At 42.6% G+C, this 24,899-nt stretch overlaps 3 protein-coding genes across 3 annotated transcripts in view; 2 read left to right on the forward strand and 1 right to left on the reverse strand.

Annotated features, from left to right (window-relative positions):
* LOC149441851 (uncharacterized) overlaps positions 1 to 24,899 on the reverse strand; it is a 409,050-nt gene that overhangs the window by 319,252 nt on the left and 64,899 nt on the right. The gene's annotated exons all lie outside the window — the stretch shown is intronic.
* LOC149441855 (uncharacterized) overlaps positions 1 to 24,899 on the forward strand; it is a 269,391-nt gene that overhangs the window by 237,553 nt on the left and 6,939 nt on the right. The window contains exons 14-18 of the mRNA XM_089656824.1: positions 3,234 to 3,631; positions 4,671 to 5,508; positions 8,131 to 8,271; positions 10,317 to 10,487; positions 13,285 to 13,444. Of these exons, the coding sequence (XP_089512950.1) occupies positions 3,234 to 3,631; positions 4,671 to 5,508; positions 8,131 to 8,271; positions 10,317 to 10,487; positions 13,285 to 13,444 (1,708 nt within the window). The remainder of the gene's footprint in view (positions 1 to 3,233; positions 3,632 to 4,670; positions 5,509 to 8,130; positions 8,272 to 10,316; positions 10,488 to 13,284; positions 13,445 to 24,899) is intronic.
* LOC149441861 (NACHT, LRR and PYD domains-containing protein 3-like) lies at positions 5,501 to 6,409 on the forward strand. The gene has a single exon (XM_089656804.1). The coding sequence runs from the start codon at positions 5,516 to 5,518 to the stop codon at positions 6,407 to 6,409; it is 894 nt and encodes a 297-aa protein (XP_089512930.1). The 5' UTR covers positions 5,501 to 5,515.

The raw sequence follows: 24,899 nt of genomic DNA on the forward strand, positions 1-24,899 counted from the left end.
AGCCAGACTCATCCACCTTACCAACCACTCCATTTCCGCCACCCCCCTCTGCCAATCAATCCACTGGCTTCCGATTGCTCAACGGATCAAATTCAAAATCCTATCACTGACATACAAAGCCGTCCACCATACTGCCCCAAATTACATCACTGACCTAATATCCAAGTACCACCCAACACGCACACTCCGCTCCTCTCAAGACCTCCTTCTCTCTAGTTCCCTGGTCTCCTCCTCCCATTCCTGCCTCCAGGATTTCTCCATGGCATCACCCATCCTCTGGAACTCCCTACCCCAATCCATCAGACTATCACCTACTCTCCTCTCATTTAGGCGCACCCTGAAAACCCACCTCATCAGGGAAGCCTACCCCACCCCCTGCTAATTGCCGACCTCCTCCACTCTTCCTACCACTCCATCCCCCACAGCTATCACCTCCTATACCACTATCCCCTCCCTCCTAGATTGTAAGCTCAAAGGAGCAGGGCCCTCAAACCCCTCATGTATCACATTGTATTGTTATTGTTCTGTCACATGTACTGTCCCCCTTTGTAATGTACAGCGCTGAGCGAACTATTGGCGCTTTATAAATACTGTATAATAATAATAATAATAATACCAACATTCCTCCACTGATATCATGGGGGGACTACAAGTCCCAGCTACTCTCCACTGGTATCATATGGGAACTACATGTCCCAACATCCCTCCACTGATATCATGGGGTTTACATGTCCCAGAATCCCTCCACTGATATCATGGGGGATTACAAGTCCCAGCATCTGTACATTGATATTCCTCTCTGTGCACCCTTAATAAATGTTCAGCTTTGGTGAAGTGCAGGTCCCAGCACACCCTCACCTAAAGTACCCAAATTACAGCAATTTATTGGAGGAACATAATATAGACTGGAAGGGATGGATGTCCATATGAACCCGTGGACTCAGAATAAAATGATGAGTATTAGAAGATGTTGAACTGATTGAATAAAAATTGAAGCTTTATATTTCACCCCCTAACCCTAACTAATCCTTAACCCTTCACCCCCCTTCCCCTAGGTGACCCCAAAAACTGTATTATCATCTGTCCCTTCTGTAGACATCTTACTTGCTGAAACTTTGGTGCTGATTAGTAGCAGTCTTGGCTATGAATGGCACAGATTTGTGGAAGTGACACCTAAAAGTAGGTGTCTGTATAAATTGTAGCCCTAAACAGGGTACATTTTCTTTGTGGCCCTGATATACCAATCTGATGAATGCCAGGAGGAAGGTACTGAGTGACCCTCATAGTTATGGATTGTAAATGTCAGAAATCCATCCAATTCTGATCTTCTTTGATTAGACAAACAGGCAGCCAATCATTATCCAGGGAACAAAATCCTCCTTATTGATTCCATCCGTTGCACTACAAATGAGTTTATTATTGTTTGTGCTCCTTCCAGGTGATGTCATCTCAGATCATCTCCTGATGTAATGGCGACCTCTTCCTCCTCATCCTCCTCCATACAAGGTATGACTGCTGTTTCTAACAATCCTTTCCAATGTTTTCCTCCATCCTGCATCTCCAAAGATTGGAATTAGATGATATGACAACTTATGTCTCCGTAGTCTGAAGAAAATCAGTGGCTAGAGATTGCCCTATGGTGTGCAGTTGTGGGGCCTTAGATATATGGACCATCCTCTGCTACCTCCAGAGAAGCTGCTTTCGGGAGACTAGCAAAAAGTTCATCCTCCTGTTGCTGCTGTTGATTATTAGTGTATCCAGTGATCCTAAATCCCTCTCCTGTTCTTCATCAATAAATGCAAAACAGACATTCCCTAGACTCAGCCTTAAAGGAGAAGTAGAAAAACACTATTTTTGTTTTACTTCTCATGGTGATCACAGGAGTGTATTTGGTTCTGCACTTCTGTGACCCATTTCCAGCCAATAGGGCTAAACCCCACTGATCCAGACTTTACAGCCCAAATCTACTCCGATGTGGGGAACAGCAATTAGCTCAGCCTCTCAGTGAGCCTCTGAGACCTGATCCAGTCACTCCTGTCTCCTCTAGTGAGTGCTAAAGTGGCAGAGCACTGCTCAAGTAAAGACTGAGAACTGAGCAATGAGCGGTTTTTGATCACTCAATTTTCAGTCTTAAGCCAGTCATAGATGGAGTGATTTTCTTTCCTGCAACCACAGGTTGTAGGAAAAAGAGTTGTTGATGGGGGAATATCTTCTGCGGAGCTTTGTGTTTTCCCTGCCAGAGGGCACAGGGAGCTGTTCCTGCCGGGAGAACACATAGAGATTGGCTATAGCCAATGGCAATAATCACATGAAAAATCCAACATGCTGGTTGTACCCAAGTTGATTGATCAGTCAACTTGGGTACAATCATCCTACCCAGGGGTGGACTGACCATTTGGAAACTCGGGCCCAGGGTCAGTAGGGGGCCCCAAGAGATGCCCCTGGTACCATTTCATAGGCTTTTTTGAGTTTGGACACAGGGGCCCCATGATTCCCTATTGCCTGGGGGCCCCAAGGGTTGTCAGTCTGCCCCTGATCCTACCCATACATGGTTTGAATCTTGGCTGGTCCCTGCTGAATCTGCTGAGATTTGAATGTCTATGGCCTGCTTTAGAAGCAGTGGGGGACAGCTGCAGCATCACATTGGTACTGCATCTATCTAGGTGATTATAATTGTTTATTTTTTTTTTAAACCTGAACTTCTCTTTTAATTGCCAGTGTGATTGGGATTGTGCTTGTTTGACTGGCAGCCACTGTACTATTTAAGAAAAAAACCTGTGGCCCCTTTGGGGGTGAACGCTAAATAAAGTTTCTTCATGTTTATTATGAAACAATGACTAAAAATATGTAAAAATGGTCACCCATACATATACACTAGTGAGGTCTAAAAAAAATATATATATTCGCTGTTGTGTCAGTATTCACACAGGCATTTTGAATATTGTGTCTAATAATATTATTTCCTAAGATAACCAGCTTTATCCACTGGCTGTAATTTGATAGTTTCCTTATTTAATGAAATCAGGTAAATGCCACATTAGGGGCATTAGAATGAGCCAATGGTCAGAAGAAAAAAACCTATTAGACACATTATGGGGATTATTCCTGAAGGTTAATGTTTTATAAATAGGCCCACAGTCATGTGAGATTTTCATGAGAAAGCCAACCCCTGGATAGGATAATGTACATATAGACATATTGGGATATGTTTCCCTTTTATATGTTCTTTATAGTATTTCTGGCTGCCAGTACAGATTTATCTTCTTCATGTGTCAGAAGCTGTCCAAACAGGATGAATGCTTATGGTTGCTGATTGTCTTCTCTGCAGGGTCTGTTTCTGGTGTTCTGGGAAAGGATCTACAAACCCCCGGGGATCTTATTGTATATTCTTTGGAGGATCTGGAACTATGTGATTTCAAGAAATTTAGGAACAAATTGTCTGATTTCTCCTATGAAGATAAACGTCCCATCCCCCGAGGAAGACTAGAGAATGCAGACTGGATCACCACCAAGGACCTCCTGATAGACAGATATGGAGAAGAAGGGGCTCTGGATGTCGCCATTAAAGTCTTTACACTGATTGGTCTGATGGGACCTGCGAATGACCTCCAGGAGAGGAGAGCACAAAATGGTGAGTTTCCATCTATAATGACCATTTCCTAACGATTCCTGATCAACATCTGTGTGTGGAAGAAATAGGAATGTCATCCAGGAGAAGCTATTCAGTCAGAGCTGGATCATCCACAAGGTGACCTATGTAGAAGATTAATGCCCAATGTATGTCCAGGAGTTCAGTTCCAACCTTCATTACCTGGCAGAGAAATTAATCAAACCATGCACCGGCCTGTCATGTCACAAGGGAGGATGTATTGTAGGCAATTGGTGTCTGATGGGGATTACATTACAGACAGTGCAAATGGGGAAGCTTGTCTGTACCTATTGCAATCCTTATCAATGTCAGTTAAAGTAATGAGGGGAGGGACACATCCATAACAACCTCCATGAGCCTGGAGCACACTTCACACAGGGCCCAGCTGTACAATCATGGTTCAGATTAGGTCTCCAGAAGTCCAACCAAGCCCCCGGGGCCCATAAAACACAGAGGCCAGGGTCAGCTGGGCCCCAAGTACACTTTACACATGTTGCAGAGACTTTGTTCAGTGAGAGGCAACCTGATTTCCATCTAACTTGCTTTTTTAATATTTCCTAATGAGTCCACAGAGTCACTCAGCATCCTGGACAGTGTAATACAACTGAAGCCACTTTTCTATCTCACAAAATCTTCATATATGTGGTTGTATTCCAGAGAAGCCCTCATGAATGTTGCTCGGTGTTCTGAGCCTTGTGTCCTGTGAATCCACTTAAATATATATTTTTTCCAGACAAACTGAAGAAGATGACAAACGACAACATAATAACAGGTTAGGAGGAAATAAACGTTTGATGTGAAATCTCTTCTGTTCTTTGGCTGAACATTTTGTTTTCTTTTAGTCTGGATGATGTATGAATGTTATTTCTTCTTCAACAATCCTCCTGTATTTCATGGGATATTTTCTTTTAAGTTTACATTCTTAGGGTTTGTGATTAGAATACAATATTTCCACCTCTGTCTTATAAATACTATTTCATGTGTGTATGAGGAATAAAATATTTTCCTTTCTCTCATAAAGACTTCAGAAAGGAATACGAAGAGTCTGTGAAAGAGATGTTCCAGAGGATTAAAGAATATAATTCCCGTATGGGGGAGGCTGCTTATCTTCAGAAAAGATACACCAAGTTAATAATGAGAAAGGGACCCCAGAATAAAGAGGAAAAAGAACAAGAAATAAGGAGTTCAGGCAGAAGACATCTACAGAGCATGGAGAAAAGATCTTCTGATGGATCATCCCCAACCACAATCCAGGCTCTCTTTGACCCTGATGAATATGGTTTTATTCCTAAGATTGTAGTGTTACAAGGACCTGCTGGGATTGGAAAAACAATGACCTCCAAAAAGATCATGCTGGACTGGGCCTCTGGGATTCTCTACCAAGACAAGTTTGACTTTGTATTTTATCTGAGCTGTAGAGAAATCAACACCATCCCTGGAGACATAAGCCTTGTGGGACTTTTATTCAGAGCCTGCAGACTGCCGAGTTCAGATGACCTTCTGTCTATTCTGAAGGATCCTGGAAGTCAGAGAAAACTTCTCACTATAGTTGATGGGTTTGATGAACTGAGGTGGACTCTGGAGGAGAAATCTGAGCTTACTGTTGACATTTCTATGGAAACCCACAAAGAAATAATTCTCCAAAGATTGCTCAGGAAACAGGTTCTTCCACAATCTTCTCTGATCATCACCACCAGGTCACTGGCCATGGAGAAACTTAACACATTCATCGATGATTCTCGCAATGTGGAAATCCAGGGATTTACAAGGGAAGATCGAGAGGAATATGTCCATAAATACTTTGGAAATAAAGAAGATGCAGACAAGGTTCTGAGTATAATAAAAGACAATGAAGTTCTGTATACCATGTGTGCCGTCCCCATCACATGCTGGATTGTCTGCACTGTAATGAAACAAGAAATAAAAAAAGATTTGGGTTTAGTTCGGTGTAATACGATGACTTCAATTTACCTTCTATACCTGGAAGTTCTAATAACCCATCACAGCAAGAAGGACCAGTCTGTACGCAGGAAACAAACCTGTCTGAAGAAGCTGTGTGCTCTGGCCAATCAGGGAGTTCTGAACCAACAAATCTTATTTGAGAAGAAAGATCTAGAAAGACATGGACTTTCTCTGTCTGAGGTGGAGTCTGTATTTCTGAATGAGAACATCTTTCATTGGGACGTCCGCACCCAGACCTGCTATAGCTTCATCCACCTGAGTGTACAGGAGTTCCTTGCTGCTTTGTATTATGGGCTGGATGATTGGTTGGGATTTCTGAAAGGCACTTTCCTCCCCAAGATCTGTAAAGGGGAATCACTCTATGGCTTCAGTTCAGATTACCCACATTTAGCATTAGCTGTACAATTCCTGTTTGGTCTCTTAAATGAAAATCAGGTGAAGACATTCTCAGAGAGCACAGGCATCCACATCTCACTCCGAGCCAGACCTGCAATGAAAAAATGGGCCATGAAGGACATCAATGAGACTTTCTATACTCATACCATCTTCTGTCTGTATGAGACTCAGGATGAGGACTTCATTAGGAACGTCATGTCTGGTTGTTCAAGTTTGGAGCTGTTTGGCTCCCGTACCGGTCACTTGTGGATGGACAGTAATTATTCTAAACAGCTGAACTATTGCTTGAAGACTTTGAAGAGTGAACATTTTCAGTCTTTATATTTTTATTCACTCACTGTGGATCCAGAGTGTCAGAAAATTCTACTTCCATTACTACAGAGGTGTGAGAAGGTCAGGTAAGTGAGTGTGAAGATATCCTAAGTGAATTCAGAGAATGGGCAGGAGCCTGCATACAGTATAACAGTGATTATCAGACATGTTCTCCATCTACCACACTTGTTAGAGGTCCGTGGAAATCATAGCAGACCTCATAAAACTCATACACAATGTACAGAGATCAGTCTCCTATACATAACATACAATGTACAGAGCTCGATCTCCTATACAGAACATACAATGTACAGAGATCGATCTCCTATACAGAACATACAATGTACAGAGATCGATCTCCTATACAGAACATACAATGTACAGAGAGCGATCTCCTATACAGAACATACAATGTACATAGAGCGATCTCCTGTACAGAACATACAATGTACAGAGCTCGATCTCCTATACAGAACATACAATGTACAGAGATCGATCTCCTATACAGAACATACAATGTACAGAGATCGATCTCCTATACAGAACATACAATGTACAGAGATCAGTCTCCTATACAGAACATACAATGTACAGAGATCAGTCTCCTATACATAACATACAATGTACAGGAATGATCTCCTATACAGAACATACAATGTACAGGAATGATCTCCTATACAGAACATACAATGTACAGGAATGATCTCCTATACAGAACATACAATGTACAGAGAGCGATCTCCTATACAGAACATACAATGTACAGAGATCGATCTCCTATACAGAACATACAATGTACAGAGATCAGTCTCCTGTACAGAACATACAATGTACAGAGATCAGTCTCCTATACATAACATACAATGTACAGGAATGATCTCCTATACAGAACATACAATGTACAGGAATGATCTCCTATACAGAACATACAATGTACAGAGAGCGATCTCCTGTACAGAACATAAAATGTACAGAGAGCGATCTCCTATACAGAACATACAATGTACAGAGAGCGATCTCCTATACAGAACATACAATGTACAGAGAGCGATCTCCTGTACAGAACATACAATGTACAGAGAGTGATCTCCTATACAGAACATACAATGTACAGAGAGCGATCTCCTATACAGAACATACAATGTACAGAGAGCGATCTCCTATACAGAACATACAATGTTACAGAGAGTGATCTCCTATACAGAACATACAATGTACAGAGATCGATCTCCTATACAGAACATACAATGTACAGAGAGCGATCTCCTATACAGAACATACAATGTACAGAGAGTGATCTGTACAGAACATACAATGTACAGAGAGCGATCTCCTATACAGAACATACAATGTACAGAGAGCGATCTCCTATACAGAACATACAATGTACAGAGAGTGATCTGTACAGAACATACAATGTACATAGAGCGATCTCCTATACAGAACATACAATGTACAGAGAGCGATTTCCTATTCAAGGCACTACATTATAGGGGAGGAAATATGAGCTCAGTTTTGGATAGATTGAGTTTTAGGAAGTGGTGTGACATCCAGTCTGAGTGTTGAGGACATAAAATGAATTGAATCCATTTTGGAATAAGGCTGTAATATAACAAAATGTGGCAAAAGTTAAGTGCTGGGAATACTTTCTGGATTCACTGTAAATACGTAATTCCTATGTTAATCACATTCATCTAGTGGCTATAATGTAGTATTTTATTGATGTGGAAGGCAATATTGTCACATTATCATTCTTTTTGTCAGAAGTAATCCATTCTGGGGGTAATTATTATCATATTATTGTCTTTTAGATTTCGATTTTGTGCTATTCCCAGTAAAGATTGTCCGGGAGAGGACCAAGCAGAAGATGAAGCGTCCTCCTCCTCAGAAGATAAAATTAAGTCTGATCTTTCCTGGCTGATTAACCCGCAGAGTAAAATTCAGGAATTACAGTAAGAGAAATCTGTGATCCTGCAGTGATCGGGAAATGTGACGTCTTGTGATTGTTCCCTTCTCTCAGAATTCCTTATATCTCTGGGTGTCCTCCATCCTCACCAATGTAGAATCTTCCATCAACTGTCTTCTTCTTATGTTTTATTCTTTCTCTACAGGAAATCTTTCTCTTTGTAATCTCATCCATGTGATTTGGGGTTCCTTAAAGTGGATCTGGTCTAGACTATGGGCATATGGAATGACCATCCATATTCTTAACAAACAGTAAATCAGCTTTAAAACAAACCCTCACTGACCTCTGTAGCTGCAAACACCAGGGATCAATTCATCTTTAAAATTCACAAACATTTTCAGTGAGGTCCCTCAGGTGGGTTTTGACAATCTGCTCCCCTGTCCTCTCACTTCTCTGAGTCAATCAGTTATGAAGGGATATTACAGCTTCAGTTACTTGATATTCACAAATCTATGAATGTAATGTTTCATCCTGGCCATAATAAAGACAGAAAACTATACATTCCTCTAAAGGCAAAGACATGAGACAGTTCTCACTTCTGTACAAAAGGCCGTACCATAACCCATACAACTCACACTCCAGAAATATCATCTCTCATTGTCTCACTTCTGCAGGATAGCAGTTGTAAAATCCCGGAGAGTTACCCATCCCCCATCACAAAATAAGTGTTAAGCATCCCTAATTCACATTGCCTTTGTGAGTCTTTATCATAAAAGTTCCCGGGCTTCCTCTGTCCTGGCTCTGGGCCGTGAGTGCCTATCTCCCCCTCTCTGCTCCTGGGGGGGTTCTGTTCAGGTATGAAGGTTGTATCCTATGGACATAAGCCCCCTCCGGAGTCCCCCCACAACTATATATTATACTATGTAGAGTTGTGTGGTCAGGATCATCTTTTTTGTATTATGTTTGTTATCCACAATGAAATGTTTGTAATGAGAAGTCATCATTATGGTGAGGTTCCAAAACTAAAATCCCAATTTATTTTCACATTTGGCTAAAAATCATCCCAATAGAAAAACTGACGCGTTTCAGCCATTCAGGCCTTAGCCATAGCTGTCTGTTCAATAACACTCCATTAGATGCCCCCCAACCTCACACAGCCATGGACGGGGTTACAATTAACATTCATTAATAAGCAGATCTATGTCTATGTAAGGAAATGGAACTTGAACACACAGGGAAATGAGAGATGACATGAATATAATACAGGATTACACAAATCATTACTACCAATAACAATCAAATATCAACTTACAAGTCATTTGAGGTGGAGATTCATATCCCAGTGATGGTTGATGCTGAGATCCTCCACACCTCCGGCTCTAGGAAGCAGGAAGGACCATAGTGGCTGAAGAGAGCACAAGAATCTGACAAACATGAAGTGCAAAGACATGGCTGAAATAGGAAGTTGATGGGAGGAGCAAGGAGTTCAAGGTTCACCAGAAACATGATAGAAAGTATGTTTGTCCAAAGAATCCGGCAGGGAGCTGTCCTGGATCTCAGGTGGCTCAGCAGGAATATCTACAGCCAGATGCAGCAGAGGTTTTGGGTTCAGATCCTGGGTCTGAAAATGTGTCCAATTGAAGTAAAAGTTGTAGACAAGGAAGAGGAATGCACTGACTGTAGTATATGCACTTTCCAGCTTCATGTCTGTGTGTTATTAATTCTATCTGCAGATGTCTGACTTCACCAAAGACTTATGGATCATTTCCTAACCATGGTTGTGTCTTGAGTCCCCCCCTGTCAGGCCTTGTCTGCTCCTGGTCAGTATGTGCTCCTCATGTCTCTGTGTGATCTCACCAATGATATGGGAGACATTCTACTCCAGAGACAAGCTTTCTACAGAGTGAATGGACTGCAGGAGATATTTACCCTCCCCCTTCCATGGATTATCAGAAGAAGATTTTACTGACTCTTCATACCTTGATGATGGGATCTCATGGTCTTCCTCCTTTTTCATTTTCTATTAGATTTGTGATGACAAATTGGTTATTTCCCTAGTACCCTCTCATGTGTCTGTATTTGTCTCTGCAGGTTGTACAAGTGCGGTTTGACGTCCTCATGCTGTAATGATTTCCGTTCCATTCTTATCACTAACCGATCTCTCATCAGACTGGATTTATCATATAATAATCTGCAGGACTCCGGGATAAAACTTCTGTGTGAGGGGCTCCGACATCCTGGCTGTACTCTGCAGGAGCTGAGGTGAGAATTATACTATAAATGATATAATCTGCAGGACTCCAGGATAAACCTTCTGTGTGAGGGGCTCCGACATCCTGGCTGTACTCTGCAGGAGCTGAGGTGAGAATTATACTATAAATGATATAATCTGCAGGACTCTGGGATATACCTTCTGTGTGAGCGGCTCTGACATCGTGGCTGTACTCTGCAGGAGATGAGGTGAGAATTATACTATAAATGATATAATCTGCAGGATTCCAGGATAAACCTTCTGTGTGAGGGGCTCCGACATCCTGGCTGTACTCTGCAGGAGCTGAGGTGAGAATTATACTATAAATGATATAATCTGCAGGACTCTGGGATATACCTTCTGTGTGAGCGGCTCCGACATCCTGGCTGTATTCTGCAGGAGATGAGGTGAGAATCATACTATAAATGATATAATCTGCAGGACTCCGGGATAAACCTTCTGTGTGAGGGGCTCCAACATCCTGGCTGTACTGTGCAGGAGATGAGGTGAGAATTATACTATAAATGATATAATCTGCAGGACTCCGATAAACCTTCTGTGTGAAGGATCCAGACACGTTACCCACATGAAAGGTAAAGAAAGACAGACTTCTGAGTACACACTATAAAACAATCAGACAAATGATCATCCATGTTAGTCCCATATTGAAAATGAGAGTACCATTATATGGCATGAAAATTCTCATACAACAGGGTGCAACTTCCCCCATACATAGCTACATTCCAGCATGGAATCAGAAGTGATAAAATGTACCTGTGACCCCTTTGTCTTGATTTATGGTTATTTCTATGGTGCAGCAATGTGATTTTGACATTTAGGGGGGAGGGTTTATATGATTTTGTGAATTATTGATAATAAAAATGAATTAGAATTGTTCTTAATAATTTTCCCCCTCTTGTGTCTACATGTTGGATTAATTAGCTGGTACAGGCCTCGTGGGGTGCATTATACCACTGTGTACCTGGGATGTTTTCCTAGGGGCTGTTTTTCATGTTTATGTGTCTCTGTCCAGGTGAATTGTTGTTTGGATGATAAAGAAAATACAATTAAATAAAATTATCCATTTAAAAAAGATTCAGGCCCCCACCATCCACATCCACCAGACAAATATTTCTTGTATAGGTAACCAGCAGATGTCTCTTGTCTAGTAAGGATGAGTAAACCATCCTGGGTTCAGTCACTTTCAGGGTCAAGATATCCTATCTGAAATCTGCAAAACCTGAATTTTATTTTGAGTCCCGCAGAAGTCTATGTGGGGGGATCCTGTTCATAAATTCCATCTTACAGGCAAGAAGACATGATTTTCATCCAGGAGTAATAGGCCTGCTTTGATGTCAATAGTAATTGGACAGTGGTTACTGTCTCTGTCCTGGATGACAGAAAATTGTCCTACCTCTGGACAGGTTCTATCAAAAGCTCAATAAGAATTAGGAGATCATTAATGATAGAGCAGTGAAACATTCGCCAGAAGTGGGAGAGTTTTATTAAGCAACAAGAAAAAATATACTAGAGACACAGGACACAGGTGAGTGTACAACTGCAGGAGTTAGGGGACCACCGATGATACAACTGGTCTCTGACAGGACAGCTTTTATCATGAAGAATAGGACTAACTGGTGTATGCCTAACTTTGGTTCTTACTATGAGAAATATAAGGGAAATAAGTTAGTGAGGTCATTAGGTGCACACTTCTCCTGGGCTTAGTTTTTTTTTTCTTTCCCATAAGGAAACCAAGGTCAGCTCCAGGAACAGACAGCCAGCAACAAGTAAATGCTGTATTTTGAGACCCCCGAATGTAAAAATTCCCAGTCAGAGATTGAAACCTCAAAATAGCACCCCTGAAGTTAAAAGACCCTCTTTATTATAGGAAGTCCCTGCTGCAAAGAAGTGACTGCTTGTCTTAAATCAATCATAAATTAAAAGACAAAAAAGGAACAATAATACAAAAAGGCTGGGTTTGCTTGCCCAAAGAGCTTGCAATTAGAGTGGTTTCCTAGATTATGATTATCTTTCCCTATAAAGTTGTCATCTCTTTTTTTATCTTCTAATACAGCATCGTCCAATCTGTTTTATCTTTTAGCCCCCCCCCCCCCCTATTGACCCTTCTTTGCCTGCTGGCCATAGTTCAAATACCACACAGTACTGTGGATAAAAAAAATGATCCAGTTAGCATGAAAATTGTATATCAACTGAGTAAAGCTACAAATCCACCACTGTTATTATTAAGCTAATTAAATGTTCCAAAATCACATCCATCCATGGCATGCCTCTGGTGATAATTGCCACACTTGTCAGTTCTTATATCAGCTCCAAACCAAACTTTCAAGCCCTCAAATGGTTGCTACAGTATCATAGGTGATCCAGTGTGCAGCACCATGGCAAGTGAAATTCCAATCTCTAGGTAAGATGGCACTTCCCTTGGCTGTAAAGTACAGGATGGTGTAGTTCCACTTTAAATGAACAATAAAGGTGGATTATCCAATCAGTGTTTAGGATAAGGAGTTCAGTGTTGGTTGGATGAGTCTCCTTTATACATGTGATATCCGCATTAAGGTCCTATTCACACTTGTCTGTTTTCATGCAGCAATACTCATGGATTGTGCTGCATGGAGACATATGTCAAGTCCAAATGCCATTATTTCCTCCATTTCACAGGAGAGATCCAACCAATATTCCATGAAATCATCCATCCAAATGTCCCCGCCCACTGATTATTCATTGAAATGTGTCCACTTCTGCCAGTTCTTGAAAACACATGTCATCTTTGTTTCCTGTTTCTCTCACCAGTATTGTTAGGTGTAATATGACATTATCATGCTGTGATGATCTTTGCTCAGTTATCACCACAAATCAAACTCTAACCAGACTGGAGATAATATTAAATGATGAGAAGATGTCGGACTCAGAAGTGGATCATTGTGAGGTCCTCCGACATGCGGGGTTCACTGTGAATCGATGGTAAGAAGTGATATATTTGGGGTGTTTCCCATACTAAGTCTTAGAATGTGAATAGTAAAATGTAGACAACATTGGATGGTGATGAGATGATGGAAGGGGGACGTTGTTGGGAGGTCTTCTGACACACGGGCTGAACTGTAATGAAAATGGAAGGACGGGGTGACAACCATTCTATACAATGTCTGTAGAACCCATTGGAGGTCTCTGGTGTTATACAGATAATGAGAGAGATGATTGAGATTTCCTGGGCCAGTCACAGATTTCCCAGATGATGGAGAATGTATTCCTGATGCCAAGTTGTATCATTACAGATGGTTGGATGAGGAACATCAGATTCACCACTAATAATCTTAGTCAGGTCCTACAATCTTCCACAAAGTTTTACCTTTAAAGAAAAATTAACTTTTCATTAAAAATGCCCCCCCTTCCCCACTATGTATCCAATTTGTCAGTGTAACTGATCAAACAAGACGTGTTCTCAGCCTGTACACATGACAGCTCAGCACACCAGGCATACAGTCTGCTATTCCAATGGTTGGATGGCCATGAGTGTGTGGCCCTTCCCATAGTGAGGGCCTTTCAGTATTAGGAAGGTGATTCACAAGGTAGTGGTGGGTCCTATAAATGGGGGACACTTTTCAAACCCTTAAAGTTTGACAGAGGGGATGGTTTGGTGTATTTGTACTCGTGTACTGGGGTCAGTTATAAAGAGAGAACCCACATCCCACCATCTACATACAATGTACGTCATATCTCCTCCCAGCATAGGAGACCTCTGACGTACATTGTACGGCTGCAGATTTGTACATTACACATCGCACACATTTCCAGGAAGACAGAAAATACTTCCCATTAGTGTTTATAAACATTTCCATTATTTCTCACAGTACCAGCTGCCCCTTATCCATCATCAGAGCAACATTTCCTCCTCTAACACTCTCATTTTATTCCTCTCTGAAGGGGTGAAGGCTGGATTAAAATTCTATACAGATAAAAAATAGGAAATGGTCTTTGTGAAGCCGTCTCCTCCTCTGCAGGTAATCTACAGATACTGATATGAACAGAATGTCCAGAATAGAATGATATCAGATTAACCTGTTCATGACACTGATTATTCATCATTTTCCTTTTCTTCACATTCAGATGATGATGATTCTACTGACTGATGTCTACTGAAGGTTATTCCAGAATAATCTGAGCTGTGACCTGTCCTTCCTCCGATTCCTCCAATGAAAATATGATTTTTGATCTTTACACCAAAACTGCCACCACTGATGAGACCAGCATGCTGGCAAATTCCTGTTCATGTTATGAAGATTTCTCCTACACTTAACACACAGTGAGAGTGCAGTGAAGACTTGGGGGTGATTTCCATCCTTCATCCCAATTTTCCTCTGTGGATCGATGAGGACAGTGTGTGTGTGTGTGTGTGTGTGTGTGTGTGGGGGGGGGTGATCTCCACCCTTCATCCCAATTCTCATCTGTGGATGGATGAGGACAGTTGGGGAAATCTCCATCCTTCATCCCAATTCTCCTTTGTGGATGGATGAAGACAGTGTGTGTGTGTGTGTGTGTGTGTGGAGGGGGGTGATCTCCACCCTTCATCCCAATTCTCATCTGTGGATGGATGAGGACAGTGGGGGGGGGCAATCTCCATCCTTCATCACAATTCTCCTCTGTGGATGGATGAGGATAGTGGGAGGCGAGCTCCATCCTTCATCCCAATTCTCTGTGGATGGATGAGGACAGTGGGAAGAAATCTCCATCCTTCATTCCGATTCTCCTCTGTAGATGGATGAGGACAGAGAGGTACTCTCCATCCTTCATCCCAATTCTACTCTGTGGATGGATGAGGACAGTGGGGGGTGATCTCCATCTTTCATCCCAATTCTACTCTGTGGATGGATGAGGATAGTGGGAGGAGAGCTCCATCCTTCATCCCAAATCTCCTCTGTAGATGGATGAGGACAGAGAGGTACCCTCCATCCTTCATCCCAATTCAACTCTGTGGATGGATGAGGACAATGGGTGGTGATCTCCATCCTTCATCCCAATTATCCTCTGTGGATGGATGAGGACAGTGGGGGGTGATCTCCATCCTTCATCCCAATTCTACTCTGTGGATGGATGAGGATAGTGGGAGACGAGCTCCATCCTTCTTCCCAATTCTCTCCCAGTCCATGCAAGTATAAATTCAGTACAGTCCTTGGGACTGCTGGCGAGGGGACAGGCTGGCCATTTCTTGCACAAAGTGCCATTCTAGCGCTAAGTGCATGGCACTTTGAACACGGCACTTTAACTAAGGCAGGTACAAACATTAGTACTCCACCTCAAGTAGTCTGCAAGTGGTCTTTCCTCTATCATCTCTTTCCTTCAGCCTCCCTTTGTTATTTCACCTCTCTCCAGCATGCTCTTACTAACTTTCTTTTTTGTTATAATGTCCTCTCTCCTCAAACTCTCTCTTCTTTACACCTCCTCCCCACCGCACAACCTGTACATATCACTCTCACTTCTCCCCTCTCAATATCATTGCACTTATCTCCTGCTCTCTCTTTGCCCACATATTGTAAACACTCCAAAATCACTGCAACATTTGCCCTCATATAAATCCTGCTCCCACCTCGCCTCCTTCACCCTCCTATTACTACTAACTTCTGTAGACATTACCCCAAACCCTGGCCCTCCACCATCAAACTCCAAACCACAAAAGCAGCAGCCTCCCTTCTCTGGTTTCAGCCGCAACCCTCACTCTCTCATCTCAATCCCCCTGCTTCCACACGCCGGCCCCTCCCTCCTATATGCCCCCTGGAATGCCTGCTCAGTCTCTAACAAACTCTCTACTATCACTGACCTCTTCCTCTCCCACTCCCTTAACCTACTTGCTATTACTGATACCTGGCTCCAGGATTCCGACTCTGTCTCCTCAGCTGCTCTCTCCCATGGCAGCCTTCTCTGGACTCACTTGCCCAGACCCAGCGAACGAAAAGGGGGTGGAGTTGGACTTCTTCTTTCCCCACAAAGCACGTTCCAGGTTTCATCCTACACCACCCTCTCTGTCCCTCCACTCTTTTGAAGTGCACTGTATTTGTCTCTTTTCTCTTGTTTGTCTGAGGATCGCAGTCATCTTCTGGCCTCTTGGCCCAGTCTCATGCTTTCTTGATGACTTTTCAGCATGGCTACCATACTTTCACTCCTCTGAGGTGCCTGCCATCAACTTAGGTGACTTTAACATCCCAGTCATTGTTCACACCTCTGACACCTCTCAACTACTCAACCTAACTTCCTCTTTTAACCTAACACAATGGACAAAATCCACCACCCACTCCAATGGCAACACCCTCGTTCGACCTTGTATTCACCAACCTATGTACTCCATGTAACTTCTGACTCCCCTTTACTCTCTGATCACAACTTTATCAGCTTCACACTCTCCCTGCCTCCTACCTCCCATGCCTCCATCCAGATAACTGTTACCTGTCGAACCTCCACCACCTCAGCCCTGACCTTCTTCACTCTACTACTGAGTGCCTCTATGATAAAATTGCACCCCTGTCCTGCCCAGACCCGGCCACATCTGCCTACAACAACTATCTATCATCCTCCCTGGATGCTCTTGCTCCTCTCTCTACACGCCGAACCCGGCCTCACCTGTCACAACCCTGGCAAACAGATGACACCAGAAGTCTTAAGAGATGCAGCCGCACTCTTGAATGAGAATGGCGTAAAACTAAATCCCTGAAAGACTTTACCCTCTACAAATCTGCTCTTCTCAAATACAACTTTGGCCTATGAAAACATTAATAATACGGGTTCTGGGGCTAGTTTAATGCAAATAAGCCACAAAGTGAATTTAATCACCACCTTAACCATCCACAGAACCTGTGTCATTAATATGTGTTCGGTTTTAGAGGGATAAGGTGGCAACCCTATCTGTACCTGACATCACTTCCTGTCTTCCATAGAGACTTCCTGTCTGGATAGAAGTGAGATCCCCACCAGAATAAGGTGAAGCAATAGATGTTGAAAGCATCTTGGTCATATTCCTCCTTAACTTCTTCCTCCACATCAGCTCTTTTCTCCTGTCCCTTCTTCTTGTAAGATCCTCTTGCTGACTGTACTGCTTCCTTTCTTTCTCTTGCCCTTCTCTCCGATTCCTCTTTCCTCCTCTGTTGTGCCCTAGTTTTTCCTAAACCTTCCTCATCCAATTTTTTATCTACCATCACTACTGTTCCCTCATCAGTTAAAATTTTCTCCTTTCTGCTAGATTCATCTAATGCTTTCTGGCGCTCGGCTTCCCTTTCTCTATCTTCTGTTTGTTTCCTCTCCTTCTTCTCTCTCTCTTTGATACTCTTCCTCATCCTCCCTTCTCTGTCCGTCTTTCTCTACTGCTGTCCCGATAACCACTGCAGTTGTCAGGGAACCCAGATCCGGATAAATAGTCAACGGATCATTTGTTTTAGGCTTCTCATGGTCTGTCTCCTTCTCTGCTGAGTATAATACGTAGGGCGGGGGTGTAGTGTTTCCTACTTTAGGATGTGTGGGGAAATATGAGCTAGGGCTAATGCTTCAGGTATACCATTTTGTATTCATTATGCTTGCATTGTTATAAGAGTTAGAGTGATGTTTTAAGTAGATGAAATAATGATGTCTTAAGTAAATGATATAAGAAATGTCAGCATTATTTTCAAGCTTATATGGAAAATTTTAGTATGTGTAAGTAACAGGTACAACCGCAAATGTAACAGGAAGAACGCTAGACTGCAGATGTCTGCAAAATATCTTAGAAAACATAGATTGATACTCAGATAAGAGATCTGGGAACACAGCCAAAAAAGGCAGAATGTACAGACTGAGGTTTAACAGTTTAGGGAAAGGTGAACCTTGTCTAGTATCTGGGTAAAAGTGAAAGGTACGCTTTGCTATTGGATAATTTGGGTTTGTCTTACTATTGGATAATTTGGGTTTGTCTTACTATTGGATAATTTGGGTTTGTCTTACTATTGGATAATTTGGGTTTGTCTTACTATTGGATAATTTGGGTTTTGTCTTACTATTGGATAATTTGGGTTTGTCTTACTATTGGATAATTTGGGTTTGTCTTACTATTGGATAATTTGGGTTTGTCTTACTATTGGATAATTTGGGTTTGTCTTACTATTGGATAAGTTAGGTTTGTCTTACTATTGGATAATTTGGGTTTGTGGTTTTTACCTTTATAAACTGTAATGTACGTAATAAACTTTGCAATCTTCCTGTATCCTACTTGAGTGTTGGTTATGTTGATTGCCCGATCGATCGAGCCCGTGCCACACCCAGACGCCGCGCGGCACAAAGAGAATATAAGAAATAAGAATATAAGGATTCCAGGAAAGGGGGAATACCTTACAGCTGTTAGACACCAAATTATACCTAATTGAAACAATTAAGACCTCACTGTGGTGAATGGAAAAGTATCTTCACATAGTAAAATTACTTTTAGTAAATGTTGGATCTATGTAGTCATGTTTACATAATAGACAATGCTAAACGTGGTCCCTAGAAGGAATAGGAGCACAGGATAAAGGCAGGATCCCGAGTGTGTGTGTGTAGAAACAATTGACAGTTGTGATAGGTTGGCTTCTTTTGATGCTAATTCTATTATTAAAGCTCTTATTTTGTAGTGCTTTTTATATGTTCTGCAAACAAATGCATTCTTTAATGAATGTTACAGAGTAATGCATATTATTTTCTAATGTTAAATCTATTTTAAAATTACAGTTATATCTCTGTTATATGACAAACAATTTTTAATGTCTAATTTGAATTTTCTTATAATATTTTCTTATAATTATATGTTAATTCTTGAATAATGGTACTACTATATAGTCTACAGTATGGTCAGCATCGTGGCTTAGTGGTCAGTACTTCTACCTCGCAGCACTAGGGCTGCTTGTTCAAATCCCAACCATAGCACTAATTGCATGGAGTTTGCATGTTCTGCCTGTGGGTCTCCTCGTTGTAACATACAGTACATGTAAGAGTAGAATAATTTTATCAGCAGCTGAGATGTGACGTGATCTGTAGAAGGATGTGATTGTAGATATTATTATTATTATACAGTATTTATAAAGCGCCAATAGTTCGCTCAGCGCTGTACATTACAAAGGGGGACAGAACATGTGACAGAACAATACAATGCAGAACATTGAGGGCCCTGCTCTTTCAAGCTTACAATCTAGGAGGGAGGGGATGGTGGCACAGGAGGAGAAAGCTGTGGGGGATGGAGTGGTAGGAAGAGCGGAGGAGGTCTGCAAGTTAGCAGGGGGTGGGGTAGGCTTCCCTGAAGAGATGGGTTTTCAGGGTGCACCAAAAGGAGAGGAGAGTAGGTGATAATCTGATGGGTTGGGGCAGGGAGTTCCAGAGGATGGGTGACACCCTGGAGAAGTCCTGGAGGCGGGCATGGGAGGAGGAGACCAGGGAACTAGAGAGATAGAGGTCTTGTGAGGAGCGGAGTGTGCGTGCTGAGTGGTACTTGGATATTAGGTCAGTGATGTAGTTCGGGGCAGTATGGTGGACAGCTTTGTACGTCAGTGTTAGGATTTTGAATTTGATCTGTTGCGCAATCGGAAGCCAGTGGAGGGATTGGCAGAGGGGGGTGGAGGCCAGTGGAGGGATTGGCAGAGGGGGGTGGCGGAGATGGAGCGGTTGGAAAGGTGAATGAGTCTGGCAGCCGTATTCAGGATGGACTGAAGCGGGGATAGCCAGCGGCGAGGCAGGCCAGTGAGGAGGGATTTGCAGTAGTCGAGTCGTGATATGATGAGGGAGTGGATGAACTGTTTAGTGGTTTCTGGGGTTAGGAACGTGTAGATTTTGGCGATGTTGCGGAGGTGGAGTCTGCACGAGTTTGTTAAAGATTGGACTTGGGGCTGGAAGGATAGGTTGGAGTCCAGAATGACACCAAGTGCTCTGGCCTGCGGGGCGGGTTTGATATCGGCGTTGTTGGATGTGATGGAGAAGTCATTGGGAGGTGGGGTCCAGGTTGGGGGGAAGACAAGAAACTCGGTTTTGGAGAGGTTCAGTTTAAGGAAGTGGAGTGACATCCAGTCTGATATGTCGCTCAGCAGGTGTGTGATTCGGGCGGAGACTGAGGGGGTGAGGTGGGGGGTTGAGAGATAGATTTGTGTGTCATCGGCATATAGGTGGTAGTTGAAGCCGTGAGAGTGTATGAGTTGGCCAAGTGCTATCAGTGCTTCCTATCCATACCAATCAGTGCTGCCTATCAGTGCATTAATGCACATCAGTGAAGGAGAATTTTTTTTAAATAAAAACAAAGAAAAACTTTTTTTTTCACATTTTTTGCAAAAAATAAAACACCCAATGGTGATTAAATTCCACTAAAAGAAAGCTCTATTTGTGTGAAAAAAATGATAAAAATCCACAATGTTTCATGACCGCGCAATTGTCATTCAAAGTGCTACAGCGCTGAAAGCTGAAAATTGGCCTGGGCACGAAGGGGATAAAAGTGCCCGGTAGGCAAGGGGTTAAATAAGGTCATGGTATTTTTATCAATGCTACCCTTCTCAAAAGCTTCCTCAATCACACCAAAGAGGATCTTCTGACCATTCCCCATGTTGATGGATGTTATCTTAGTGTACCATTCCTTATATCTAAAGATCTTTTGACACCTCAATACATATTTTCCTCGCTCCACGATGACATGGTTCACCCTTGTAGGCAGGCTTGATCACAATGTCATGGCAGTTCTTAAGCTGTTCCAAAGCAACACATTCTTCTCCCATAAAATTATCATATGCCATCTTTCCAAAATTCACCATTTTTAATTCTCTGGTAACTGCAGCCACAGAACACTGAACTCCAGCTACTGCCAACAAGGGGGAAAAGAAGACATGATAACCCACATCATCTACTCTGGACAGGACCATGTGTTTCTCACCATACTCACATCTCTGAATTTCCTCCTCCAGTTCTAAAACCATGTCAGCTAAATTATCTTCAATATCCTCTATATTAGTAATCTCCAAATTGCGACCCGGGGGCCAGATGTGGCCCTTTACTTGTTTTTATCCAGCCCTTGGGGCACTATTTCATCCACTAATACCAATCAACAATGGGGCATAATTACCCCACTGAAACCAATGATAGGACACAATTCCTCCCAATGACACCAACAATGGGGCAAATGACACAACACCAAAGATGGGGTATTGTTTTTTCCAAGTGACGTTGGGATCTTTTCTACTCTCAATGACTGCAGTCTGACCCCCCTTAAAGTCTGAAGGACAGTAAACTGGCCCTTTGTTTAGAAAGTTTGGACACCCCTGCTCTACATGACCTTCCTCCCATAGGGCATCCACATCTATAAAAGCTCTGTACTCCTTTCTGGAGAGCTGGGGCCAATCTTTTATCAGTCCATTAAAGGATCATCTTGTCTATTGTTTCTAGAATGTAATGCTTTCAAGATCAACTTACTGGTAAATAAATATAAACCTTTAACTGCTTCAAAGCTCGAACCTTTCATAACATAGCAAACCTCAAACTCTTAGAAAGAAAACAAAATCACTTTGGAAAGATTAACAATTTTAAAGTCACTTTCCTCTATTGTTTATCCAACCTGTTCTAGTATATTGTTTTCTACCCCATTTGTGGAGAACCTCCCTCCCCAACCCGTTCCCTTCCTATACCCCCTCCTTGACTAAGATCCCTTTGTTTTCCTGCTTCCGTTCCCCCCTCCCCTCCCCTCCCCTTCCCTCCCCCATGCTCCTATTTTTTGATAGTGATCCACAAACACCAACTTGGTCCTTATGTGTAAAAAATGAATGGTGTGACTGGAACAAAGTTCCTTTAATCTGAAGTTCCATGACAGTGATTGGACTTTTATATCTTTATATGGTCATCTGCTTTATGGGCTCCTAGCAATATTGGTGACATCCAAGCTATGCAGAATGGTCTTGGTGGTCCCTGTAGAAATTAATATATATGGGCATTTGTGCATTATTAATTACAGACTAAACCCACCTGGAGACCTGGAGACCTGGGGACACTGTACAAGTTCTATATGTAGTCTGGGGGTCCCTGTGGAAGTCCATGTGTGGACATTTCTACCTATGATAAATGACAGGCTAAACCCACCTGGAGACTTTCTCCACACCTGGAGTGTGCTGAGTTCTTGGAGAACGTCTACACAGTGTTTCCAGATTGGCTTTATCACCCCAACGAGCTCGCTCCAGTTCATGGATGTCATCATTATGTTTGGAGGATCTCACCAGTCAGGAGCCTTTCCTGTCATCCTACATGTTCCCTTCTGAGGATTGTTCTATCCTTCCAAACAAATGTATGAAATCATGGATGAGTCCTCCTTCTATGTGATCTAGAAGATCTTCAATCACAATGTCTTTATGGATGAAGTGGATGGCCCAGTTTATATATTATTTATTGCTTTACAGCTTTATTCCCTCCAGGATTCATTCTTTATTTATAGAACCATTCAAGGAAGTGTTCTTACTTTGAGAGATCTCCACCACCATTCCTCTGTGACCATTACATCCTTGTCATCTATGTCTAACATCTTCATTATGAGTGGATTGATAGATATTATTATACTTTAGGATGCATTTTTGCATTTTCTTCACCAAAAGGATCAGTTTTGGTGGTATCTGTTTTATTAACTATACATTTGGTTTTTGTATTCTGTGTCTTTTAAACTTTTCTATAAATAATAAAATATTTTTGTTAAATTGTTGGTTGCATAAGAGCTAGATTTATTTGTTCTTAGTTTTTTTTATAGCCCTGTAAAGTATATTATATACAGGAATGGATATTCTGAGATGTTTCTCTGGGCTGCAGTTCCTCTGAAATCCACAAGGTGGTGATCTCACTTATACCCAAACAGAAGGTCTCTATGAAATACCAATAGGAAGTGATGTCAGGTACAGACAGGAAGTGATGTCAGGTACAGACAGGAAGCAGGGAGGAGACATTGGTGGAAGTGGCAGCAGAGGAGGTAATAATATGTTATGTTCTATTTACACCCAGTAACCCCCCGTCATGTCCGTCCTCTTCCTCCATAGTCATGTCCATCCTCTTCCTCCATCATCATGTCCATCCTCTTCCTCCATAGTCACGTCCGTCCTCTTCCTCCATAGTCATGTCCGTCCTCTTCCTCCATAGTCATGTCCATCCTCTTCCTCCATAGTCACATCCGTCCTCTTCCTCCATAGTCACTGTGACGTCTTTTATCTCCAGCAGATGATGATACACACATATATAGTGTGGGAACCCAGATGAACCCCTTCAGGGGCAGAACATTCCCCCACTTCCGGGGCCGGAACATTCTCCTCATTGTGGAGATAAATTCTAGTAATATGGTCCTCTAAACAAACAGCACTGACAATAAATAGACAAGACAAGGACCATCCTGACCATACATGGCCTACAAAGGGCAATGATGACACTACACAGGCAGCCAATGGGCAATCATTACACTATGCAGCCAACACAATGATGGAGTGCCGGGGTCAGGAGTATGGAGCATAGAGCCCCTTACATTGCTGCTCAGGAGGAAGGAAACATTCCCCAGCCGGCCATGAAGAATATGTTCCATCATTGGTGTCAGAGATAGGGAAATACTGAGGGGTCTGAGGGAAGTAGAGGGGCTGTCAGGGTTAATGAATAGCTGATGGACTTTAGGAACCCCTTTGAGAGTATTGGGGCTCAATAGTTCTGAGAAGTTTAGCTGAAGGACTCTGGGCCCTTGACAAGGTTGGTGGGCAGCAGAGATTTCAGGGAAGAAGAGACTGTAGGGTACAGGGGGACACTAAGATAGGGAGGGGGCTCTATGATGATCCCCCCACCTGCACTTCTCAGAACTCCTTACAGAAGTGCCAGGAAATGAAGGTGACCTTTAACTTCTTACAATCTCACTGGTCAAATAATATGTTCCATGATACCAAGTGGAAAGCATGGTAGTCCTTCATCCCTTGGTGGGCACTCGTTCTTAGAGGAAATCTCTTTGTGCAATATTGCCTAACAGGTAGTCAGGGGTCAGTGCTATACATCTGGGAAGACACTCCAATACCTTCCCATGACACAGGCTCTGGCAGTGCCCGGTGCTGGAATTCAGAGCCCCAGGAACCCACCACCACTCTGTACAATGTCCTGGATATTACAGTATACTTGGTAACCAAACTCCTCCCCCCTGCTCTCCTCCTTCTACCCACACTAGGCTGTTATTGGAGGGAAGAGAACAGGCTCCTCCCCCACAGCTCTCTACTTCACCAGCAGCATCCTCCTGCTATCCCATCCAATCCCTTCTCTTACTGCAGAGAGTGACAGTGACATCACTCCTGTCAGCAGGCTGCTGGAGATTGGTGCATTGCAAGCAGAGTTCTGGCTATTATCCTGGTAAGCTGGCAACTGAGGCCAAAAGTCAGCAAGTTCCCCTTCCT

Source organism: Staurois parvus, unplaced genomic scaffold, assembly GCF_062004578.1.
Source record: "Staurois parvus isolate SC_StPar_1 unplaced genomic scaffold, SC_StPar_1.0 ptg000941l, whole genome shotgun sequence".
In the NCBI taxonomy this organism is placed as follows: domain Eukaryota; kingdom Metazoa; phylum Chordata; class Amphibia; order Anura; family Ranidae; genus Staurois; species Staurois parvus.

What these genes read in the sequence shown, in the direction of transcription:
- LOC149441861 (XM_089656804.1), top strand. Translation starts at nt 5,516, where the DNA reads ATGTGTGCCGTCCCCATCACATGCTGGATTGTCTGCACTGTAATGAAA.